Genomic DNA, 22,245 nt, shown 5'->3' on the forward strand with positions numbered 1-22,245 from the left:
TTTTTAAAAGGTTATTAATTTCTGTTTGTTTGAAAGGCAGAGTGAGAGCAAGCGAGAGAGAGAGAGAGCGACAGAGGCACACACACAGGGTGCATGAGTTCAAAAGAGGGAGAACTTCCATCTGTTGTTTCACTTCCTAGATGTCCACAAAGTCAGGGCTGAGCCAGGTGGAAGACAGGAGACCCAAAACTCCATTTGGGTCACCCACACAGGTGATCAGGACCCAAGTATTTGAGCCATTACTTGCTACCTCCCAGGGCAACCCAGAGAGCTGCACTGCAAGTGTAGGACTCACAGCAGCACTCAATATGAGATCAAATTTCCTACAGAGTGACTTAGCTCACTGTGCCTCAATACCTATCCCTGAAACTATCTTTTTTCCTAAAAGATGTATTTATCTTTATTTGAAAGGCAGATTCACAGACAGAAGGAAAGTAATCTTTCATCTGCTGGTTCACTCCTCAAATAGCTACAATGACTAGAACTGGACTGGTCTGAAGTCAGGAGCCACAAGCTTATGTCCAGGTCCCTGATGTGGGTGCAGGGACCTAAGGACTTAAGCCATTCTCTCAGTCCTGCTTTTGCAGGACATAAGCAGAGAGCTGGATCACGAGTAGAGCAAGCTTGGACATGAACTGGTGCCCGTATGGGATACTGGAGTCACAGGTGGAGGATTAGCATTTTATGCCACTGTGCTGGCCTCTGAACAATCCTCTCAGTTCCTAGTAATATTTTTTTGCTTTGAAATGTATTAAATGTATTAAAACTTTATTAATACAGCCATCAAAGCTTTCTTTTGCCTAGTTTTATGGAGATATATCCTTCCCACCTTTTACTTACAGGCTGTCTGTATTTTTGTGTTTATTATTATTTTTTTTTTTTGCAGGTAAGAAGTAATTGGATTTTTCTTATCTTATAATCTCTGCCTTTTAACTGAAATGCTTAGACCATTTACATTTAATATGGTTATTTGTCTGATTAGGTTAAGCACATTATCTTTGTGTTTGCCTTTTATTTCTTCTTTTCAATCTTTGTCCCCCTTTCCCTCTGTTTCTGCTTCTTTTTGGGTCAACTGAGTATTTTTCAACATTTAATTTTATCTCTTTCGTTGGTTAATACTAACTATAACATTTTGCCTTAGTACTTTAATGCTAGCTTTAAGATTTATAATATACTTTTTAAATTCACCACAAACTACACTTAAATATTATATCATTTCACATTCAGTATGAGACTTTCATAGCAGTATATTTTCATTTTTCCTACTCTTACACTGGCATGTACTATATATTTTCAACAAAAAATGCTATTATTTTTGGTTACATAGTCAATTATCTTTGAAAAGAATTCAACATTAAGGAAATATGGCACATATTTATACACATAATTTCTATTTCCAGTGCTTTTCATTTTTTTGAACTCAAACCTCCATTTCTGTTTTGTTTTTTTTAAATGATATTTTCACTGACTATAGAATCTGAAGTTCACAAGGAGTTTTTTGTGCCAGCAGTATAAAGATGTTGCTGCATGGTAATATTGCTTGCATTGTTTCTTAAGAAGATTTCCATCTCTTAGGAACTACTGTCCTTTGCTGTCTGATGTTAAGTGTCTTGAAAAGTCATTGCTTCACCTCCAGATGGCATTTTTATGGCTATGTGTGCATACATTTTGGGACATTACTGTTCAGTCAACAACATAGTTGACTGAAATTTCTTGTGCTGAAAATTTCCCTTTATTTAGAGTACATATTTAAAATGTCTGTTAAAGATACTAAACTATAACTTCCTTCCTTGTTGCTTCCACTGTGTAAATTGCTCGACATGTGAAGGTACTTGCTTATAGATTTTTTTCAGGAATTTGGCACATGCCATAATTAGCCATGCTATTGTAACAAAAATGAAAAAGTGAAAAGGATTAAAGAAACAGGCATATGGTACACAAATACTAAATCAGGTTCATTCATTGCTGAAGTGAGACCCCATGAAATGGAGAAAGCAGGTCTGCTTTCTATTTCCTCTATGGATGGTCTCTGTGTGGGAGACACACACAGCCCATAGTGTGGCTTGCATAGAAACATGCAGATCCCAGCCATGTCAACAGTTGGGTCTTCTTGTGCCATCAGCCCTGTGCCCTGTAGGGGTTTCCATATTTGGTTGCCAAGGAGCCTGGTGGGGCTCTCCAAGGAGCATGGAAAGTGGGCCAACCCACCAGTCGGCCTCTGTTCCCATTCGCTTGGCTGGAGGTACTGAGGACAGGCCTGCTCTGAGCCAGCTGGCTGCCGCCCATGAGCAGACCCAGCAAGTTGGGGCCAAACTGCCTTGTTTCCGTTCCCGCTGGCTGTGCATTCCCCAATGTAGCTTCTAATGGAAGCAGAGGCAGCTGGCACAAGCAAACAGCCCCTCAATCCTGTTCCTGACATGCTGTTGCCAAAATTCAGTTTGAAGGAATAAAAGGCAAACATAAACCTCAGCTCCTGCCGGAGAGGTTGTTTAAGCTTAAAGAAACCGACAGGAGTGAGTGGCTCAACTGCTCTCATTTACTGACACATTTCTGCTGTCAAACTGTGGAAGAGAATTCCCCCTGGGGAAGAAACCAAGCTCTTCAAGACATCTGTCAACTAGTTTCTCAAGAGTCAGCTCCCACAACTGGTGATTATGAAAAATGGGGGTGTCAGGACCACTGGCTTTGGTAACGTGTTCTGCGGTTAATAATTTGGATGTTGGTTGGCTGAGCAGGCTGGTAACAGAAGTGCCCAAGGCCTCCTTAGTGCAATTCCCACCCACCTGCAACAGGGGTTCTTTATCACATTAATGCCAAAGAGCCCTCAGCCTGGCTGGTGGAGCTGAGGTTGCTTCTCAGTGCAGTGCTCATAATGCTCATCATAACACACAAGACTGTGAGGGAAACCACTCGACTTCAAAATACGGCTGTTGACACTAACTCACACTGAAATACGGTAACATGTGTGCTGCTCCAGCGACACATGGGACAATGAGATCCAGCACAAGTTCTCAAATGACTTCCGTTTTACAGGGGTGGAGAGTTAAGAGTGCTGTGAGATGATGTCTCTGGGTGACAATGCCACTCTGTTGTCTATATTCACTCACAATGGAAGGGAATCACAAACTCCAGCTACAGACTAATGAAAACAAAAATACAATGTTTTCTTCAACCTCATGTGCCAGTCTGTGGACCACAAGATTCCTACATAAAGCAGACATTTTTCTCTCCTTAGGATGGTGGGAAACCGCTCTTTCCTGAAAGATGTCGACATAGGTCCTCTCTTCTAGGCAACTGGGAGGTTCATCTCTCTAAGTCCTGTGCTGACGAATATGTTTGTTCTTAACACAGGAGGCCTCTGTCCGCGCTGATTTTGCTATCTGCAATGTCCTTTAGACTCCAAGACCCAGTTAGCCCTAGTAGGTCTTCCTGGAGTCAGCAGAGGGAATCCACTTAAGAAAGGCTTCTTCACTCTCCCAAGACTGGCACAGGGTCAGGGGTATTCTCGGTGGTCCCAGAGCACACTGAGCCTAGTCTATTATTGATCTATCTTCTCAGCAGGGGCTATATGGAACTGCTGGCACCATCTGTCTCAGCCAACACACACACTCACACAGGAGTGTGAGCTCTAAGGCAGCAACAATGATTCACTTAGCATTGCGTTCCTGGTATTCACCCTGGGGCTGGATACACAGAAGACTTTTAACACTCATACATTACTGCATGAACAGACAGACTAAAGAATGAATCAAAGCTGTGACCACATCCAACCTGATTACACATGAGAATTCTTTAGGAGATTTTAGAAAACACCAAGATCCAGACCACACCCTCAGATATTCAGATTCATGGGATAATGGCTAGGTCTCTAACCTTTGTTGTGTTGCTGTTGTTTGTTTTTAATCATCCAGGTGCAGCCAGAGCTAAGAACCCATTACTGCAACAGGAGCTAGGTTTAGAATACAGTGCTTCCTAAATATACTTCTTTTCCAGACCCAGAGAGATGAAATTAACGCAGAAGTCTGAACTTTGCTAGTGGCTAAACATAAAAATTGAGTTTCTGACTCTCAGAGTCAGCTCACAGCTCTGAATCCACAGGAATCAGTGATAGACTCAGGGCTTGACAGCGAAGACCATGAAACAAATGCAATCCCCAGAGGCAAGCACACTGAGGTCCTTCTCTGTCCCCACACCACAACAAATAATGAATAGTGGCTAGGTGTATTCGTGAGAATCTAGAATCAGATGTGGAGCTGTGACCTGAACCTAGGCACCTCAATGTGGGCTTGTGGGTACCCCAAGATGAATCTTAACCACTGTGTTAAACGTCTGTCTGCCGTTCATCCTGAACTATATCTCTTGGGTTCAAAATCTGGCTCCATCTCTTACCATTTCTTGCAAATTATCTAATATTTTTGTCCCTCAATTCTTCATCTGTGGAATGGAGATGGTCACAACATCTGTTGCATGGGGATTTTGGCCAGTTTGGCTTAGCTAATGCACCTAAAATGCCAGCAATGCCAGCTCTCACACCGGAGCTTGCATCTGAATCCCCTAGAGGGGATGTTAAAATGTTAATTACTGGGCCCCTTCCATAGCTCTCTGTTACCCACATGGGACAGCCAGACAGAGCTCCTGGCTTCAGCTTGGTTTATCCCTGGTTCTTGTGGATAACTTGGAGGTGAACAGGGAATGAACTACCAGGTGAAAGATCATTGACGCTCTGACTTTCAAACAAATAAACCAATTTTTCAAGCAATAAGTTTGGCATCCAACCAAGTGGCCCCAGTACTTGGGCCCCAGCTTGGACCTTACTTTTGGGAGTGAGGACTAATACCACCACCACCCCCCACCCCTGCCTCCCATGTTCTAACTGCCTTCTAGGCTGTTCCAATGTGCACAAAGTTGAAGAACTGGTCTATTAGAAGGCTCCCATCATCACCATGATAAACCTGACTAAAATGCACAGGAGGAAGGGGATCTTATGGTCCAGAATGCAGTTTTTGGTTGAATTAGAGCCTAAGACCCTGATTCAGCCTCTTATTTCCTTTGTTGTCTTAACTGATTCAACACATTCCAGAAAGCCTCAGTACTGTCATGTGTAAAATGGAACCTGAGATGATACAAATGAAGTATCTATACACACCATGCAGGGATTCTGGAACACTTCTGCACCACAGTAAACATCTTGGCAAACAGTACTTCCCATGGACTTTTGGATGCATTCTCATTTATAGGCACCCAAGTTAAGGAAAGTGTTTTTTTGTTTGTTTGTTTGTTTTTTTTAAAGGAAAGTAAAAATACCACACATAAAAAATTGAAGGGTGAAGGATGAAAGTGCCTCTACAATTGTCTACTACATGGAGGTCTGAATTTCAAATGGAGGGGCTAAACATAAGTGGACAAATAGAGGTCACAGGTTTCCTACTGCCTGGACAGAGGAGGAAGACTGACTACTTGGGGAGCAGTAGCTTGCCCCTGCACAGCCCTGCGACACTAGCTCTGAATTCAGCAGAATCTGATCCCTGGGGCCTTTGCACAAAGGCCCTGGATAACAGAAGGAAATCTCTTCCGGCGGCACTTCATGTACCAGGATTCTTTAATTAATTCTCAACAAGAACCAGGGGCAAAATCCTAAGATCCCAGAAGATAAGAGATGTTCCACTCACTTGGGATGCCGGATATCAGGCAGAGAGCGATTTAGGGAGATTTTATCACTGACGTAGATGTTAAATCCATTTTCTCGGTAGGCCTGGTCCACTTGGTCGGCATCCGTCATGGGATATGGTTTCCCTTGTTCTCCATTTCCTAGAGACAAAGAGCAAGCTCAGTGTTGCTAATCACCTAGCAGATATGGGGTCACTGTATAAGGAGAGGGGGAGAAGGATGAAAAAGGCTCCAAATCCCACAGGGACAAGTGCAAACACAGGGAGGGGAGCCAGAGTCCTGTCAGTCATTTTCCAGGTCTTTTGCCCCTGAAATCTCCACAGCAACCCTGGAGGGTAGTCGTGAGAGCTCTCATTCAATAGATGGATAAACTGAGACTCGGGAAGGCTCTAAAATTGAGTGTGGAGGTTCCAACACCTGTGCTCCCTGTGCTCTGGTAAGAGTGCCAATCTCTACCACCAAGTGACCTTTGGAGGACAGCCCCACCAACTGTGACTGACCAATGTAGAGCATGTCAAGCCAGCTCACTTCCTCCTCCAATATACCCACCATACTTGGAAGAGTCACATAAGAGCCTACACATAGGGCCTGGTGCCGTGGCCTAGCACCTAAAGTCCTCGCCTTGAGCATGCCGGGATACCATTTCGGAGCAGGTTCTAATCCTGGCAGCTCCATTTCCAATCCAGCTCCCTGCTTGTAGCCTGGGAAAGCAGTCAAGGACGGCCCAAAGCCTTGGTACGCTGTACCCGCATGGGAGACCCAGAAGAGGTTACTGGCTCCTGGCTTTGGATCGGCACAGCACCGGCTGCTGTGGTCACTTAGGGAGTGAATCATCGGATGGAAGATCTTCCTCTCTGTTTCTCCTCCTCTCTGTATATCTGACTTTGTAATGAAAATAAAATAAATCTTTTAAAAAAAGAGAGCCTACACATAATAGAGCTAAACACTACACCAATGTGAAGAAATATGATAAGTCTCTATGTAACACACATTTAACATCAAAACTGCCATAAATGATAAATAGGCTCTGGATTTTTGTTCTGAAAGCAGCAGACAAATTAAGATCTGCTTATTACTCCAAGCCAGGATTGCCTGGAGAGTACTGTTTTGGGTCACAGATTCAGGTGAATCAAGTGCCAGCTCTCCTTTCTCTGCACAGTCCATCAAGAAAGAGTCCCTGATGCTCCAGGAAATTATTCTCTTGGTTCCCAAGAAGCATATGGCAGGTGGAAGTGTCTAAAACTACATCACATAACAGCACCTTAAGAACCTGTCAACAGGCAAAGGTCTTGGAGAAAAGGCAATAAAAGCAGCTGGCTGAAAGTCACTCCTCCCCTTCCTGGAGGTCTGAGCAACACTTTGTTTACTTTGCAAACATCACTTTGCCAGGAATGCACAGGCTGGTGGGTAAAATCTGGGGTTGGATGCTGCTCCCAACCAACTCCTTCCTGTAAAAATTGTAATGTCCCATGAAAAGACAGTTTAAAAAGGGTCAACTTTGAATCTCGAAAGGCAGAGCGGAAGTGAGAGGGAGGAAAGGAAGGGAGAAGAAGACAGAGAAGGAGATCTCTACACTGGTTCACTCTCCAAAAGCCTGTAGAGTCTCCCACGTGAGTAACAGAGGCCCAGGCACTTGAGCCATCACCTCCTGCCTCTCAGCACGCAGCAGCAGTAAGCTTGCCAGTATCCAGGATAATTTCTGTAAGGCATACCACATGGTAAGCAGAAAAAGAGCAGAAACATTTTCTCGGGGTTGGGGGGACGACACTTCAGGAAGGCAATGCAGGGGAGTGACTTGGACTTCAGGCCCTGGAGCCAGGCATAGTGCACTCCGAAGGTTAGTGCTGCTAATCCTCAGATGTGTCATCTGAAGCGTGCTTTCAACCTTTCTAAGTCTCGGTTTTTGCCCATTGTATTAATGGAATAAGAAGGTTTAATATGAGGATTAACAAGGCAATACAAGGCCAGATGCCTGGCACATAGTTATCCTCAACAAGTGCTGGTTATTATTCTTCTTTTTTTTTTTAAAAAAGCATCTATCTATATTTATTGAGAGAGAGAGAGAGGGAGAGGAAGTTTATGTGCACCCACCTGCTAGTTGAATCCTCAGATCCCCACAGTGGCTGAGGCTAGACTGTGTCAGGCTGAATTCATAAGTCATGAACTCAGTCTAGGTCTCCCACATGGATGGCAGCAATCTAACTACTTGAGTTGTTAAAGCTGCCTCCCAGCCTCTGTGTCGGCAGGAAGATGGAGTCAGGATCCAGAACCAGGTACTGAACCCTGGCATTCTGGTGTGGGATGTGAGAGTCTGGACCACTGCCAAATGCCCACGGCTGGTTATTATTGTTATTAGCATCTCTACTCTTCACTCATTGCTGGCTGGTCAGCTCAATGTTCTTTTTTTTTTTTTTTTAAGATTTATTTATTTTTATTGCAAAGTCAGATATACAGAGAGGAGGAGAGGCAGACAGAGGAAGATCCTTTGTCTGATGATTCACTCCACAAGTGACTACAATGGCTGGTACTATGCCGATCCGAAGCCAGCAACTAGGAACTTTCTCTGAGTCTCCCATGCGGGTACAGGGTCCCAAGGCTTTGAGCTGTCTTCAAATGTTTTCCCAGGCCACAAGCAGGGAGCTGGATGGGAAGCAGGGCAGCCGGGATTAGAACTGGCGTCCATATGGGATCCTGGTGCATTGAAGGTGAGGACTTCAGCCGCTAGGCCACTGCACTGGGCCCCAGTACAATGTTCTAACACCAGTATAATTGGAAAATCAGCTCTTTCTTAATGTTTTCTTTCTTGATTCAAGCAGTGTTCTTCCTCCTTTTAAATCACTAGCTCACAGGAAAATGGACCTTCTGTCTTTAGATTCCTGTCATTACTCGCTAGGTTGTTGTATCAGTCCTAATTACAGACTCATGGTAACTGGGGTTTGTCATAATAATGTTAAAAAAATCAGTAGTGCTGGGTGCCTTTATCCTATATAAAAATGGATAACATACCACTTTCCTACAGTTCTACAGCGCTTTCCAGCATAGCACAGTTACTTCATACTTGTCACTCTCCCAAAAACATACTAAGGTTGTCTAAGCAGGAGACCCATGGACAGATGGGGAAGGTGAGGCTCAGGAAATAGAATTTATCTGACAGTACTTCCAGCTGGCAAGAGCATCAGAGTTGCTCTTCTGACTCCTTAGTCCGGGCTGAACAACCCTATTCCAACTCTTCCAACCTGTCCAGTCTAACAGAGACTGCTCCAAGGACTAACTAGACCAGGTACACTTTAGCCGTGACACACTCAAACATTTCAAGCTCCTAGCTTTGGTGCAGGATCAACTTTTGCACTCCAGATCTGGGTCCAAGCCCCAAGTCTGTGTCTTTCTTATTGTGTGACTGTAGGCAGATTGCCACACATCTCTAAGCTACAGATCTTTACTAAATGGGCCAAAAAGTTGACTTGGGTTCACACAGGAAGTTGTACAAGTGCCAGGTACAGATTTTGCTGGCTATGGTGTTCAATGAATGTTATTAAAATCACTGCTCTGTCCTTTAGTGGTGAAAACATGCTATATAGAGACACTTTCAATCACTAGGTAAAAGTGGCAAAGCAAATTCTTTTAGGCAGTGGATCTGGCGATGTGAATGGACAAAGGAGTTGGGACGGGTGAATGGTGAAGGGGTTGATCCTGGAAATCAAGGGAAGCCCTAGGGGTAGGCAAAAAGAAAGTCAGGATGAGGCCCAGACTCCTCTGCTTCACACACGCAAACACAGCAGGTGCACACACACCCTCCACGGGGACTGCCCTCCATACCTACGCGCTGAGCATCCCTCCTGATGGCCTCCTTGTTATGCCAGTCTTTCAGCTTCTGCCCATCTCCCAGGAAAATGGTCTTCTTTTGCCGACTGTGTGAGCCCTTTTAAAAAAAAAAAAAGGAAAAAATGTGAAAAAAAAAAAAAAAGAACAGGAGAAATGAGTTCAGTAACAGAAATGCAAAAATGACACTGCCTAAGGGAGCTCCAGGATTGATTGAATGCCTGTTCCACATTGTTCAACTGCTTACTTCTCCCTTCCCCTGGTGCACCTCTGTGAGTAACTGCCACCTGACAGCTCAGTGCGGGGGAAGGCCAGCATGAAGACAGAGCATGGGGCCCACTCCACGAGAACACACAAACCAGCAGGAGGGGAAGAACCATGGACACGCACTTTCCTTTCACCTAGGAGAGAAAGTGTTAAGTATTGAGCTGTCCCAGGAAACTCAACTTTCAATGGTCTAGTCCCCACATGAAAAAGAAAAATGGGAAATCAGTTTTAACTAATACATTTTATTAAATGCTTGTACTCTATGCAACATACCCTCGTTTCAACATGCAATCAATGTAAAAGCTTATTGAAGTGTTCACTGATTTCTGTGTGCCCCAAGTCTTCAAAATCCAGCATCTATTTTCCATGTATGTTACCTCAATTCTGACCCTTTTCAGTTGCTCAGTGACTGCAGGTGGTGGGAGGTGGCATACAGGACAGGACTCTCATAGCCCATGGCTCTCAGAGGAAAGGCAAGAGGAAGTGCTGCAGGAGAGATGGAGACAGTTTCAAGGATGTGAGGATGTTGGGGAAAGGAAAGGCAGGCAGAGGAACAGCTGGAGTGTGGACTGCAAGGTGCTGGGTGAAGATGGACAGTGCTCTGAGCTAGGAGCACATGTGCATTGGTCATTTCTATAGACCCCAGCCCCAAAGAGGGTGAACATTTGGCAAACATGTGTGAATAGGAACAACCACTGAGTAGCTGAAAGAAAAAAGAGAATAAACTTGCACAACACCCCTAAAAGAGCAGCAGCCCATACGGTATCTGGGGAAGTCGTACATGATTGCCTAGGGGCATCAGGAGTAAGTGCTCCTGGTTGTCAACAGTCAGTTTGGCCCAAGGATCTGTGAGAGCCTTTTTCCCCAGGCAACACTGAGGCACACAGATATCTACATTGCTCTATCACACTCACATACACAGCAACAACTTTCTAGATCACCCTGCCCATTAAAAATCCCATATTCCTGTTCCTGTCATGGTGGTAGGTGCACTCCAACTGTCCTACTTTCTCGTTAATTAACAAGGCAGGTCCTGACAGTGAGGATGTAGGACATTAATGCTCACAAAAAGCCACCTCAGTAAAATCCTCCCCACATCTGGGCATTTAAGTGTCTGGCCGATCCATGCGTTATCCAAAGGCCCAGCCTTCCTCCAGTGGAGCTAGTGAGAGCAATGCTCCTCTGCGCCCTCTCTTCTGTAGAACTCTGTCAACAGCAAGAGCGCAGTTCTGAAGGAATCCAAAAAAAACCACAAAAAGCACAGGTCTAATAGCGACTGTGTTTCTCTTAGAATTCAACAGAGGCTGAGGCAGCAGGTCCTTAAGGGACCACCTAACTATGCAGAAATTCAGCTGCACCGAGTTCAGACGCAGCCCTGTGGCATAGATGGCTGGTTTTTCCCCAGCTCCTTCCATTGGAGAAATTAAGGGACTGCTTTTTGGCTTGGAGCTGCATTTGAAAGAGCTCCTCTGCTAAAATACACACACACACACACACACACACACGAGACAATCAAAATCCCAAACTGGCAACCCTTAAAGTCAGTTTCCAGAGTCTAAGAGTCCATGAAGGGCACTGTTGTCTCCACAGGCTTGGCAAAGTCTTCCAATGCTACTGGGAATGAGACAGATGAGTGACTCTCATGGTTAGGGTCTCTTGGAAGTGCATGCCTTAAGTCTTATTTTTAAAATGAACAGTGGATTGCTCAACTGGCAGTGCTGAGAATGAAAGTTCTTGAATCCTGGGCGCTTCCTGCCTAGCACCCACACTTCTGCCATAATGTCATGCCCTTCCCTCCCTTCCAGCATCTATGGAAATTACCTACGCAGTTTTAGGGAGTTTCATTATTCTTCACATCTTCCCTAAATCAAGAGAACTCTGGAGTCTGCTGACGCAAGGAGTCCTACGTCTCTTAAATATACACAGCTGCTGGAGTCCTCAAATGTCTGAGTGAAGCAGTGGGGAAACTCAAGCCCAAACAGGACCAACCTATCCAACAGAGGCCACACAAACAGGCAACAGGTAACAGCCACATCCTTCGACTCCTGACCAAATTTAGGTAGAAAGAATTATTTGAGGGTGACCCTGCTCAAGCAGCAGGAGTTAAAGGCACCTCACTTTTTCTACCTGGGAAGCAGATCTGGCATCATCGACCCGCAAGGTCCTGTCAAGGAAGCTGTGAACAATCACAACAAGCGTATCCTGAGTACTCTCATCATGAACTCACAGATTATGGATACTGATTCCTTTAGGGTTTTAAGAATCTACTGGAAATTGACATCATCAAGTCGCTTTGACACAGAACTTCAATTTTACTATATGATCTAAAAAGGATTCTAATTAAAGCCGGGTGAACTGATTTAATTCCTAAAATCACCATGTATTTGGAGCCCTGAGGGTCTTTAGACTCTTACCCACAACCTCAACAAAAACTACAGTCAACTTCAGATGGTTTTGGATTCTTGAGTTCATCTTTTGCAGATTAGGAAACCTCAGATCATTTGAATATCACAAAATGCCAATGGACACTACTCCATGGAAGGCACCAGGGAGGCCAGCATTGTTAGCTTTTACTGACACAAAACCCAAAAGGCCAGATGCAGTAAGTCACACAGGAGGCCCTTATTCCAGCTGAGAAAAATGACTGAAGGAAGAGAGAGAACAGAGAGAGAGAGTTTGATGAACAGCTCCCTAATGGGATGCAGCCCAAGACCAGTTCCACATAGCTGGGTAACCCATGAGGGAAATGGCCACTCAGGGCACACAGCACTGGGCTTTTATACATTTTAGGTGTGGGGGATGGGGAAGGTGGTAGCTCCTCAGTTTGTGTGTGCTTGTGCTGTGTCATCATGGCAAGTGTTGATCTTATGCACAGACTTGCATTTTAAACATTTCTGGATGGCAGTGTCTGCTTGACCTTGGCAAAGATAGCGTGCAGGCTAGTGAAGCTTTCTTCTGTTGTTTGTGGCCAGAGGAAGGCAGAAAGGAGAGAGCGCACTGGAACTCAGTGTGCTGCTTGGTGTTGCAAGGTTACCAGGTGTTCTTGGCTTGTGATAAGATCTCTTGTCCTCTGATGCACTCAGCACCTTCAGGCATCACTTCTGCTTGGCCCAATAAACATGACCATGCAGATTTTGTGTGGAGACACATGAGATTTACAGTCTTTTCAAGAGGGTGGCTCTTAGGGGCCAGGACCTGTAATATAAAATTCAAATTCCTAGGCCCCAATTCAAACCTACAAGGTCAAAGCATCTGGGGACAGGAGCACAGGATGATGTGGTTTTTAAATACATTGTGCTGATGCACAACAAACACAGAAAGCCATTTGTATGAATCTAACTGCCTCATGGATAGGAAATCTGAGGCTAAGAGAAAACAGACTTGCTTGAACCCTATAACTTGTTGGTGAATTTACCTCAGAATAGACTTGCACTTCTTGAAGCTGATGTGTCTATTTTGGGTTTGTCATAGTGCTTTCCTGGGCCAATAGCTGGCCCTTCTCAGGCCCTTGTTAAATAGCAGGCAAGTGAATAAATGAATGATCATCTGCTCATCAGCTGGGGCAAGTAATCTAGTGTATACTAGTGACTACTCAGAGTATTCTGGTTCAAAGGGTCGGAAAGATGTAGTTTTCCCTTTCAGAGCAGGTGGATCTCAGTTCTGTAACTGATAAGTATAGAGAACCAGCAAAAATGGCATCTAAGTCCCAGTTCTAGGCAGGAGCAACTCGGCTGGCTAATCTGCACAAAGTGTTCTGCTCAGCATCTTGAGAGCGTCTCAGGAAGGGAGACCCACACTAGTAATACAGAATTTTTAGAGAAAGGTTATGAAGACAAGGAACATTCTGGTGTTTGAGATGGGCCGTGTCTGGAAGAATACAAGAGAGTGGGAATCTAATAATAAAACTGTGGGGCCTGCAGAGGCAACCTATTTAACACCTGATCCAATTCAACTGCCTCTGGCTGATAACAGGATTTAGAGTTTCCTCATTAACAAAATGTCTTAGGCTAACATGGAAAGTTGGTATTCTTCAAGTAATGGAGGAAAAAAACACCTTAGTCTAGTTAAGAGTGGCTGGCACTCTACAAGAGAAACTCATGCCCCAAGACCTTTAACAACAGGATAGGCAAAAACAATGCTCTTCAAGAGACAGTAATTCCTAGGCAATGGCAATCACTTAATATTATGTAAAGGCGCATATCAATCCAGAGGTGACTTTAAGTTTCCTTAATTCTGCAGATACAGACATTTGTCTATAAAGGCTGTGATTATTCTCCCTCACTAACCATCTTTTGCTACTTTTCTTTCCTTTGGCTTCTCAGATGTCCTTTGCTGAAGGAAGAGGAGGGGCAGGGGGAGAACAGCAAGAGAAGTGAGTTTGTGGAGGAGGCTGGCAGAGTTAATGTGGAAATCGCATTAAACCATAAATTGGAAATGGATTTCAATTGGCTGCTCTCAACTACTGCTTCTGGTATCTGTGTGCTTTTACTTAGCATTCCACTAAAAGAATTGATCAGCGTTCAAACAGCCACACACTCACAAACACAACTGGAATTTTAATCTTTGTTTAATCACTATTTAGTGTGCCTGGCATCCTTTGGTGGCAGGAAAGGATGGTAGTGAGCCAAGCCAACCACACTCTGCTCTTGAAGAAAAATTGGCTAAAGTGCACTCTAATCATTGGACTGTTGACCTGGCCACACCTGCTGAGCAAGGACACTGTCTTAACACCATGTAAATAGCCCCTCACCTGCTTTACTCAGGGTCCAGGTGGTATTATAAACCAATGGCTGCTCCACATTTCAGACTGCCTCCCTCCCACCCATGTCCTCAAAGACAGTGGAATAATGCGGCTTTGAAGTTTAAATGACCTTCTCTTTATAATTCCAAACATTTGTTTATCTACTAAGCAGATTATTCTAATAACTCTCCTCTCTCTTTCTCTCATACATAAACACACACACACACACACACAGCAAAACATTGTCTTCAAGGATACCTTCAAGATTATACTTCCAAGATGACCAGGCAGAGTTTAATTTAGCTGAAATCATAAGATGACTTTAAGCAAAGCAGTTTGGACAACTCATAAAAATGGTCTTCATGACTTGTTAGGACCTAAGTCAGATAGTTTCACTTATTCAGTCATCCAAAAACAATTAACTGATAGATGACTATGCCCAAGAGCTCTGGCAGAGACAAGGATAGAGTCCATGGCCTCAATAGTTACTGCAGATATGAAGCAAATATGCAAAGAAGAAGCAACATACAACATGATACCATAGTGCCTTGAAAACTATACAAGATAGATTCTGTGGGCACTTACAAGGGCTCCAAACTGAACTCCACCAAGGATGATGAGGGCAGGGTTCCTACAAGATAATGTCTTTTTGAGAGGGTGGGGTTTCTACAGTTACAATGAGGGGATAGATTAGCTAGAAGGAAAGCATGACACAGAGATGGGGAGACCCATCTCAGTATGAGGGACTCACCTATTTTTTGGGAAGAAACCTGGCTGGACTAGGATGAGTGGCATGCCAAGAGAGTTAGTGACCATGAGAATGGAAGGAACTCTGGCAAGTCTTATGTTTGGGCTCCTTGGCATGTGGGAACCATAGGGGTCTGTGGGCAAGGAGCAGGCTTTGAGTGGACTATTTCACTAACTACCTGTTTTCAAGTACCCTCTGAACTTGCTGCCTGTGAGGAGTGTGGGCAGAAAAACGTTTTGTGTTCACTCAGAGGTAATGTTCCTTCTCTGTTGGCTAAGGACCATGCTGACTGTGAACTTGACACCCACACCCAACTGGGGCTGATCCACCCCAGCCACTATCCAGTAGGCTATTGTCTGGGAGAAAACCTAACTTTCCCCACTATCAGGACCAAGCTGTGTGGGAACATGACCCAGTTTAAAGAATGCTGTTTATGAATGAAAGGAGACTCTCCAACTCAGCAACAGCATCTGCCAGGTCCACGCCAGGCAAGTCCTGCTGTTCCCAGTAACAGTGAGGTTACACCAGCTTCTCCTGTTCCAGTAACTCTGGCTGTCTCGACACCAAGAGGTCAGAACCTGAAATTTGGATGGGGTACCATTCCCTAAGTGGAGAGATCACTTACAAAGAGAAGCCACTGTTGGAAATAGGCGGATGGGGTATTTCGAAGGGCACCTTCCTCTCCTCTCATACCCTCTTATTACCATCCTTTGTTTTCAAGGATGGCTCTAGAAAAGACCATTTGCTACTTAAGGTGTGAACGTTCATTCATTAAAAGACTTTGGAAATAACAAGGAGAAAACATACAGGATATTTTGGAACTTATATTATTTAAAGGGCAAATGGAATCCTCAGTAAACTAATCCCTTCCATTCTAAAAGAACAATTCCAACAATTTATTCAGAGTACATATCCAAATATTTTTAGCTCTGTGGAAGAAAAAAAATAAAAAGAAGAGAAAAAACTTTAAACCCACCCTGACTGATGAAAATCATTTGCATCTCTCACCCACCCATCTATCCATCCATCTAGCCATCCACACCCCACTTGAATGTATAATGAGTACAAGAACAAGTCAGGCTCTGTGCTAGCTGCTACAAATATACTGGTGAGCTAGACAGACAAGGGTTCAACTCTCAGAGAACTTATAGGACTATGGTTGGCAGAAGAGGAAATAAAGACTTTCATCCAGAACCACAAAGTAGCTATGGTTGGCAGGTACATAAAAGAGAAACGTAGCACAAAAAGATTCCCTTTCTTTTAGATCAGACTCGGGGAAATCTGACCCACTCAGCCAGGCTTCCCTCAGGAAATTGGGAATGGAATTAAATTGGCAGAGAGAGAACAGAGCAGTACAAGGGGTCAAGAAAGGACATGCAATGGTCCTGCGGCTGGATAATCATGAAGCTTAAGGAAGAGCTGAGTACGCAGAGCAGGAGGGGAAGTCTAGGAGAAATAACAGGGCAGGGATTAGGGGTCCCCCAGGAGAATTTGCATATGTGTTTTATAAAGAGATGGCAAGAGCAGATTGAATTTGGAAAGTTCTCTTGGTGGTCAAGCAGAGAGGGGATTCGGAGACCAACATGGAGGGTAGAGGTCAGGCAGGGGCCATCACAGTGGTGCAGGTGGAAAAATTGCAGAAGTGGCCCAGGATGAAACAGACGGGGATGGACAGACACAGGGGGTCCACAGCCTCACAGGAACAGGGGGGGTCGGTGCTGGTTTCATCATGTGTTACTTTCCCAATTCAATACTTTCCGTCTAGGAAATGAGTCAAGAAAGCAGAGCTGAGATGGGATCAAATGTTTGTTTCATGCTCAAGAATTCATTGACACAGTCAGTGAAGGAGAGAGAAATCCAAATTGGGGAAGCCAATGAGCTTCCTGTTCCCATGCTAAGAGAGCCTGTGCCCCCACTGTATCCCCCCCGCCCCCCATCCCTCGCAGAAGGCCCAGTTCTCTGGGGCACTCCCACCAACCCCTAGCGGTGTGAGCACTGCGGCGCTGACTGATCCTGTGCTTGGGAGATAACTATTTTCATTAGCTCAGAAAGCTGTGTGATTAATTCAACCACAGAAATGGCCATCGGTTCCCAGGCTGGAGGAGAAATTGCCTAAACTGGACTTGTGAGAGGTAGTTTGTCTTTATATTCCATGGGTGACTGTTAAAGGAGATTTTGATTTCGTGTTATTTTCACCTTAAGTGGTGAGTTTATTACAGTCTGACTCATTCATGAGATAAGACTTGACTACATTATTATTGTCATTATATCCACTTTGTAGATGACAAAACTGAGGCTTAGGGAGAAAATAGGTATGAAAGCATTTTGCAAACTGCCAGCCACCACATTAGTGTAATCATCATAGCAAATAGCCCTGGCACGTGCATCTGCCCACTGCTTCCCTGTCATTTGTCTGGGAAGGCGCAAGGAGCATAGTCAGTGTTCAGGAGAGAGAAACTGGCTGAAGCCAATCGCCCCTGTGCATCAACAGGGCAAGTGTAAAAGAGAGGTCGTGACAATCTTGGTCTGGCTGATGCAGGAGCAGTCACAGGAAAGCCTCTTATGGGGGGCTCATCTCAAAAGATTATGGGGTGGGCACAGTAGATGGTCTATGTTGCTCTATGCAACACCTGTGGTTAGGTAACAAGCACAGCAAGTAGAACTGGTAAGCCTGAAAGAAGAAAAGGTCCAACCTCTCAAAGACTGAAGTGACTGCAATTACATCCTGCCAGTATCCTAGTTGGGGACTTCAGGCCCCAAGGAGTAAAGTCCTTGCTCTATGAATAGTTCTCATTAGAACCATCATCTGCTGTGTTTTGAAGACACAGAGAATGAGAGTATAGGAGTACACTTGTGCCTTGAAGTCAGAAAGACCTAGCTTGGGGTCAAAGTTCCGCCACTTACTGGCTCTGCATCCTTGGGAAAATTATACTATTTTCCCACCTCTTAAAGGGGGAAACCAATAATATCTTGCATAAGGGCTATTGAGAGGATTGAGATACATCAAGTAGTTTGAGCAGTGTTTAATTTTATTGGGGGGACATTAAAAGTTGTAGCTACCATATGGAGAATACTTTACATTTTTCTATGTATTTCCTATTTCTTCACTGCAGTCATACCACGATGAAGACACATGTTGCCAGTCTACTACATCATTCTTCCCTATAGATCTCACACCCTGAATAAGACTTTCTCAACAACAGTGGGCTAGTGTTGGCTGGGAGACAGAACACAACTGCTACACCTGCTGTGGACTGGAGAAATGAATTCTCAGTTAGATGGTGAGTCACCACTTTTTTCTTTACAGACTTAGATCTGCAGCTGGCCTACTGGCTGCTCCTGGCTTGCAAAGATCCTCCAAGAGGATCAGGGTGGGGAGAGGGGTGGGAAGCAGAATGTGACTGATGATGGTCCCCCGCCTGGTGCTGTCTGTCCCACTCTACGATTCACTCTGGCCTTACTGTTCTTACATGATGATCTTGTAGACAGACAGTGTCCTGTGCAGGACACAGGAGATGCAATCATGAGCTAACTGAGGGATTAGTGTTTCCAGAACGCACCAAACTACCGTTAAAAGCAGAAGCTCCTGCAGAGATGGATCCAGACTCTCACATCAGCACACTTCCCTGGCTAGATCACAGACCCTGATGGATGGTCTCAGAGCACTGTCACTGCCCCTTTCAGCTTCAATGGTCCTTATGGGGAAGGTTGTTTGATTACTGTCTCTCTCTAAACTGTGAGTCCTGCGAAGCTGGGAGATACCACTCTTTGGGCTGAATGAATGAATGGGAGGGGACACCTTTTGTTTCATCTTTTTTTCTAGGTGAAGGAAAGGTCACCCAGGGATTAAATATGTCTGATAGAGTCACAAGGATTTAATACCATAAAGGGGTTCTGAGGATTAACTTCATGCTATGATTAAATGGCTTCAGGTCAATTTATTGGGCTACAAAATTCTAAAGAGAGCAGGTTCATTTGATCCTAAAATGATTTCTAAAAGATGCAACAGCTTTGAACTCTAGCACTTTCTTCCTTCTTCCCCTTTTAAAACTGTTTCCTTTCTGGATTCTTGGTTAGTGGCAGAAATTGCTGAATGTCCCTTAGGAGCTGTTCTCCTTTTCTACCACAGTAATAGAAATTTTAGCTCAGAATATAACTGCTCTGAATAAAGATAATATTTCCCTGACACTCACGCAACTAAATGTGGTCTAGCTAGGCTCTGCATAGTGAGATTTCAGTGGAAGTGTTGTGCGATGACCTCACTGCTCTATCCAGAAAGCCAAATCTAATCTTAACTCCAGTATCTAGAGGCCTAAAGACAAAGGAAGTGGCTTGCAGTGGTAGACAGCATCATGAAGTAGAAACCAGGAGACCCAGGTTTCAGATATCTGGCTCTGCATTTGTGTGGGTTCTCCTACCTCTCTTTGCTTTTTTTTTAATTTATTTTTTTTTTTATTTTAATGTGAAAGAGAGACAAGAAATAGAGATCTTTCATCTACTGGGTTAGTCCTCAAATACTTACAACAGATGGATTTGGGCCAGGCCAGGCCAGGAGACCAGAACTCAATCCAAGTTTCCCATGTGGATGACAGGAGCTCAACTACTTCAGCCACCACCGCTGGGTGCACACTAAGCAGAAGCTAGAACAGGGGCGGAGCTGGGACGCAAATGCAGCACTCTGATATGGATGTGGGTATCATAAATGGTATATTAACTCTGCGCCACCCACCTACCAAACTTGTCTTTCTAGGTCTATTCTTTGGCTGTAAAAAGTCAGAAATAGTTTCTGCCCATGGTATAAATGTCCAGATAAGAAATGCTAAAAAAAACCCAACAAAACAAAACACTACACAACAGCTACTAGAATCTGTAAGGCTAGCAATGCCACAGAGTAGAAAGCTAATGGACAAAAGTTGATTTTATCTTTAAATATTAGCAATGAAATGCTAGAAATTAAAATAAAATCACTAGCTGCAATAATGCCAGCATTTTTTTTTAACATCTAAGGACTAAATCTAGTAAAATTGTGCTAAGACCTACAGACTAAAAGCTACAAACGCTGCTAGAAAATTCAGAGAATTAAATAGGTAAGATGATGTATTCTGTTAATTGGTTAGAGGATTCAATTGTGTCAAACGCCAATGCTCTTGAAATTGTTCTACAGTCTTGCCACAATCTTTGTAGATACTGACATGCCAATGGATTTAAAGAAAAGACCAAAGAGAGAGAAGAATGAGAAGAGCAAAAATGTAGATCTTCCACATCCTAATTTCAAGGCTTACTCTGGGGTTGCAGTGATTAAGAGAGTATGATATTAGAGTAAGGGTGGAAATGTGCTCAACGGAATGGAGCAGAGTCCTGATATTTGTGCAGTCTGCGAGTTTTGAACAAAGGTGCTAAAGAAATTTAATGGGTGAGGCCACAAGGGCTGGAGTTGAGCCGATCCGGAGCCACGAGCCAGGAGCTTCTTCTGTATCTCCCAAGTGGGTACAGGGTCCCAAGGCTTTGGGCCGTCCTTGACTGCTTTCCCAAACCACCAACAGGGAGCTGGATGGGAAGTGGAGCAGCTAGGACACAAACTGGCATACATATGGGATCTGAACATGTGCAAGGCGAGGTTTTACTCACTAGGCCACCGTGCCAGGTCCTAAAAAAATCTTTTTTAAAATACAGAGACTTTGAAATTTATTACATTAAAAGCTTTTGCTGTTCACTGGGAAAATATACCTGCAACACGTATATGACGAAGAGCTTATATTCAGAGTTCATAAAAAATTCTCCCCATTCAACAAGCTCAATCATTAGAGAAATAAAAAAATCAAAACTACCATGAAATGCTATTGTATGTCTACCAGGATATCTATAATTTAAAAAATGGAAAGGAACAAATGTGGGTGATAACATGGGTTGAGAAAAATGGAGCCCCTGTGCATTGCTGGTGGGAATGCAAAATGGTAACTGCTGCAGAAAAGATTTTGATGGCTTCTCAAAACGTGAAGCAAGGAACTAATGCATCACTGAGCCATGACACTCTTGGGTATCCAGGTAGGAGAAATGAAACAGACATTTGTATACCAATACTCACAGCAGCATGATTCACAATGGCCAAAAGCTGGAAACAACTCAAGTACCCACTGATATAGATCAAAGCAATAACACATGGCATTCACATACAATGGGATGTTATGTAGTCATAAGGAGGATAGGATTGTGACATAAACTACAAAATGGCTGGATCTTGAAAATACTAAGCTTAGTGAAACAAACCCGACACAGAAGGACATACATTAGATGATTCCACTCATACAAAGTACCCAGACTCAGAAGAGGCAAACTCAGACACAAAAGGTAGAAAGGAGGTTGCTAAGGAGTAAGGGGGTGGGATTATTGCTTTTAAATGATTTTAAAAAATTGAATATAAACAGTGGTAATGGTTATGTAGCACTGTGCACATATTTAATGTCATGAAACTGCACGCTTATAGTTAAAATAATTTTTAGATATATTTTACCATAAGAATACAATTATTACATCCCTGTTCCTATCTTTCCCCCACAAAACTTAATTCTTCCCATTTCTAACCTTTGTTCTCATGTCCTTGTGGAGTTTTACATTGTGTACAGGCATATTAAAGGCTCTTTGGAGCTTACAGAAAACAAAACTGTCTACCTTTGTTTAATTCAACAGCTCACAAAGTTATTTGACTAGCAGTCCCCCTTACCCGGCAGGTGATGATAAATGTTCCTAGGGTTTATTCCTAGGGTGCAGGATCCTAAGACCACAAGCAGGGAGCTGGATGGCAAATGGAGTAGCCGGGACATGAATGGCACCCAAATGGGAATCCAGCGGATGCAAGGAGAGGCCTTTAGCTGCTAGGTTACCACACTGGGCCCCTCCATGACTTACGTAACGAGATGGGGCAGCTCCTCCCAGAACATACAGAAATTTGTTTCCCCTCCTGTTGAAGCTAGGCTGGCTTCCATACTTGCATTGGCCAAACGAA

The 22,245-nt window shown here is 43.9% G+C and overlaps 1 protein-coding gene across 2 annotated transcripts in view; it reads right to left on the reverse strand.

Moving 5' to 3' along the window:
- Nucleotides 1–22,245, reverse strand: part of GALNT10 (polypeptide N-acetylgalactosaminyltransferase 10) — a 217,435-nt gene that overhangs the window by 107,266 nt on the left and 87,924 nt on the right. For both annotated transcript variants that reach the window (XM_040993361.1, XM_040993412.1), the window contains exons 2-3: nucleotides 9,484–9,586; nucleotides 5,670–5,808 (exon numbers count right to left, since the gene is read on the reverse strand). In XM_040993361.1, the coding sequence (XP_040849295.1) occupies nucleotides 5,670–5,808; nucleotides 9,484–9,586 (242 nt within the window). The remainder of the gene's footprint in view (nucleotides 1–5,669; nucleotides 5,809–9,483; nucleotides 9,587–22,245) is intronic.

Source organism: Ochotona curzoniae, unplaced genomic scaffold (assembly GCF_017591425.1).
Source record: "Ochotona curzoniae isolate NIBS_2020 unplaced genomic scaffold, NIBS_Ocur_1.0 contig_1, whole genome shotgun sequence".
Classification (NCBI taxonomy): domain Eukaryota; kingdom Metazoa; phylum Chordata; class Mammalia; order Lagomorpha; family Ochotonidae; genus Ochotona; species Ochotona curzoniae.